Source organism: Haliotis rubra, unplaced genomic scaffold (genome assembly GCF_003918875.1).
Source record: "Haliotis rubra isolate DU_JTF1 unplaced genomic scaffold, ASM391887v1 Scf126, whole genome shotgun sequence".
NCBI lineage: Eukaryota > Metazoa > Mollusca > Gastropoda > Lepetellida > Haliotidae > Haliotis > Haliotis rubra.
The window spans coordinates 181,045-182,634 of record NW_025765181.1 but is presented as its reverse complement, the minus strand read 5'-3'; the positions used below and the strand labels follow the sequence as shown (position 1 = coordinate 182,634).

The 1,590-nt window shown below is 36.7% G+C and overlaps 1 protein-coding gene across 1 annotated transcript; it reads right to left on the bottom strand.

Moving 5' to 3' along the window:
• Window positions 1–500: 500 nt before the first annotated feature.
• LOC124266495 (ankyrin repeat and SAM domain-containing protein 6-like) lies at window positions 501–1,349 on the bottom strand. The gene is made up of 2 exons (XM_046701293.1): window positions 1,217–1,349; window positions 501–896 (listed from the first exon to the last, which is right to left on the bottom strand). The coding sequence occupies exons 1-2, from the start codon at window positions 1,290–1,292 to the stop codon at window positions 694–696; spliced, it is 279 nt and encodes a 92-aa protein (XP_046557249.1). The 5' UTR covers window positions 1,293–1,349; the 3' UTR covers window positions 501–693.
• Window positions 1,350–1,590: the final 241 nt, after the last annotated feature.

The following is a 1,590-nucleotide window of genomic DNA, read 5'->3' as shown; positions in this document are numbered from 1 at the left end:
CTATAGAGGCTCACAGAAGATTTAAACTAATAAGAAATATTACATAGTAACGTTAGTACACTCATTCAGATATTTTTGCTGACCATTTTATGTGCGTGCTCCCAGCAGAATCTCTTTCTGTGGACATTTTCTAGCGTTAATTCCTTCTGTTAGTTATCATGACAATTTGGGACGTTACTGCCAAAGAATTCGCTACTTTAATATTGTGGGAAGAAACATAAAACAAGGTTATTTTGGAAAGTGGGATCTCTGGGCGCGCGCGCAGGAATGAGTTCAAACTTCAGTCAGTATATGGCATGTCATTGATTTATCACAAATCCTTTGAACGGATATTATTAAAATATATCACAGCATTACCATTATCATTTTGCATCGAGATATGACATACATTTACTACATATAAACGGTTCTCACGACGCAGAACTATACAGTTAGTTGAATATTAATGATGACGGTGTAGATGCTGCTTTAACTTCATTCAATAAAGGAAACACATTTGATTTTGTGTTTCAAATACTGTGTTTATTACATCAACAGGACATGTAATGACCGAATGCTAAATGTACTATTTATGATCAGGTGAGAAAGAAAGACTGGGCACCAAAGCCAGGTCAGTTTATTAAAAGCATTAGCAACATCAACATGAACAGTGCATAGCACATGATCTCCAGTCGAGGTGAGTCAACAGATGTACTATTTCGGAAGACATTTCTTCAGTTTCAGTATGTTCTTCCTTTCAAATGATTCGCCAATCCCGAAATCTATAAGTTCACCATCTGTGACCTGAGAGAATAGATCCCCATCAATACGATGTTCCTGGAACAGTGGGATGTGTTTTGCTAGGTTCTTCTCCCGCAGAAGACCAACAATGTCTTCTTCAGTGACGTCATAAAGCTCTGAAAATGAAACCACATGTGTAAGTTTATTTCCTAATTGAGACCATATTAACCAACACAATGTTTGCTTACGTCGAAGTTTCATTGTTGGTGTCAAGGTTTGTTTCGACAGTTTTATTAAACTACATGTACATATACATGATCTTTTTTTAGTTTCAATATATAAGTGTGCATAATTGCGATTGTAAAACGTTCGAGTCTTTAGTATGATACACGCATAGTTCATAAGCTGTTGACACCTAATGCAGTATTGATCATGGAAGAAAAGAATATATAGAATATAAGTTACGTACTGAAAAGCGAATTGACTGGAGATTTACCTTTTCCTCTGAAGTATCCAATGTGTCCTGATCTTCCCTCTGTGACCCCTTTCTTATCCACTGATGCGTCTCGCATGTCCAGTCCACCTACGACACTTCCAGTGTGGTATGTTTGCTGTCTGTTTTCTGGAATACCGTATTAAATATATCGTTAAGAAGCCCATCGTTTGCATAACAATTTACAAATAACATCCAGTCCTGTCGATCTTCGGGTGGTCATGTCACATTTAGACATTTCATGCGATGGCTTTTCTATGGGTATCACACTCTTTAACATATATCAACATAAACATTATGAAAGAAAGACATGTAAGGTATTAATCAATAGATGAGACACCCTCAATACGCATGAAGAAGCATGACATATCATTGAG

Bases quoted from the DNA above. Each gene is read 5' to 3' on its own strand.
- LOC124266495 (XM_046701293.1), bottom strand. From the start codon at position 1,292: ATGCGAGACGCATCAGTGGATAAGAAAGGGGTCACAGAGGGAAGATCA. The intron at 897-1,216 runs GTAAATCTCCAG...TTTCATTTTCAG, and splicing joins TGGATACTTCAGAGGAAAAG to AGCTTTATGACGTCACTGAA.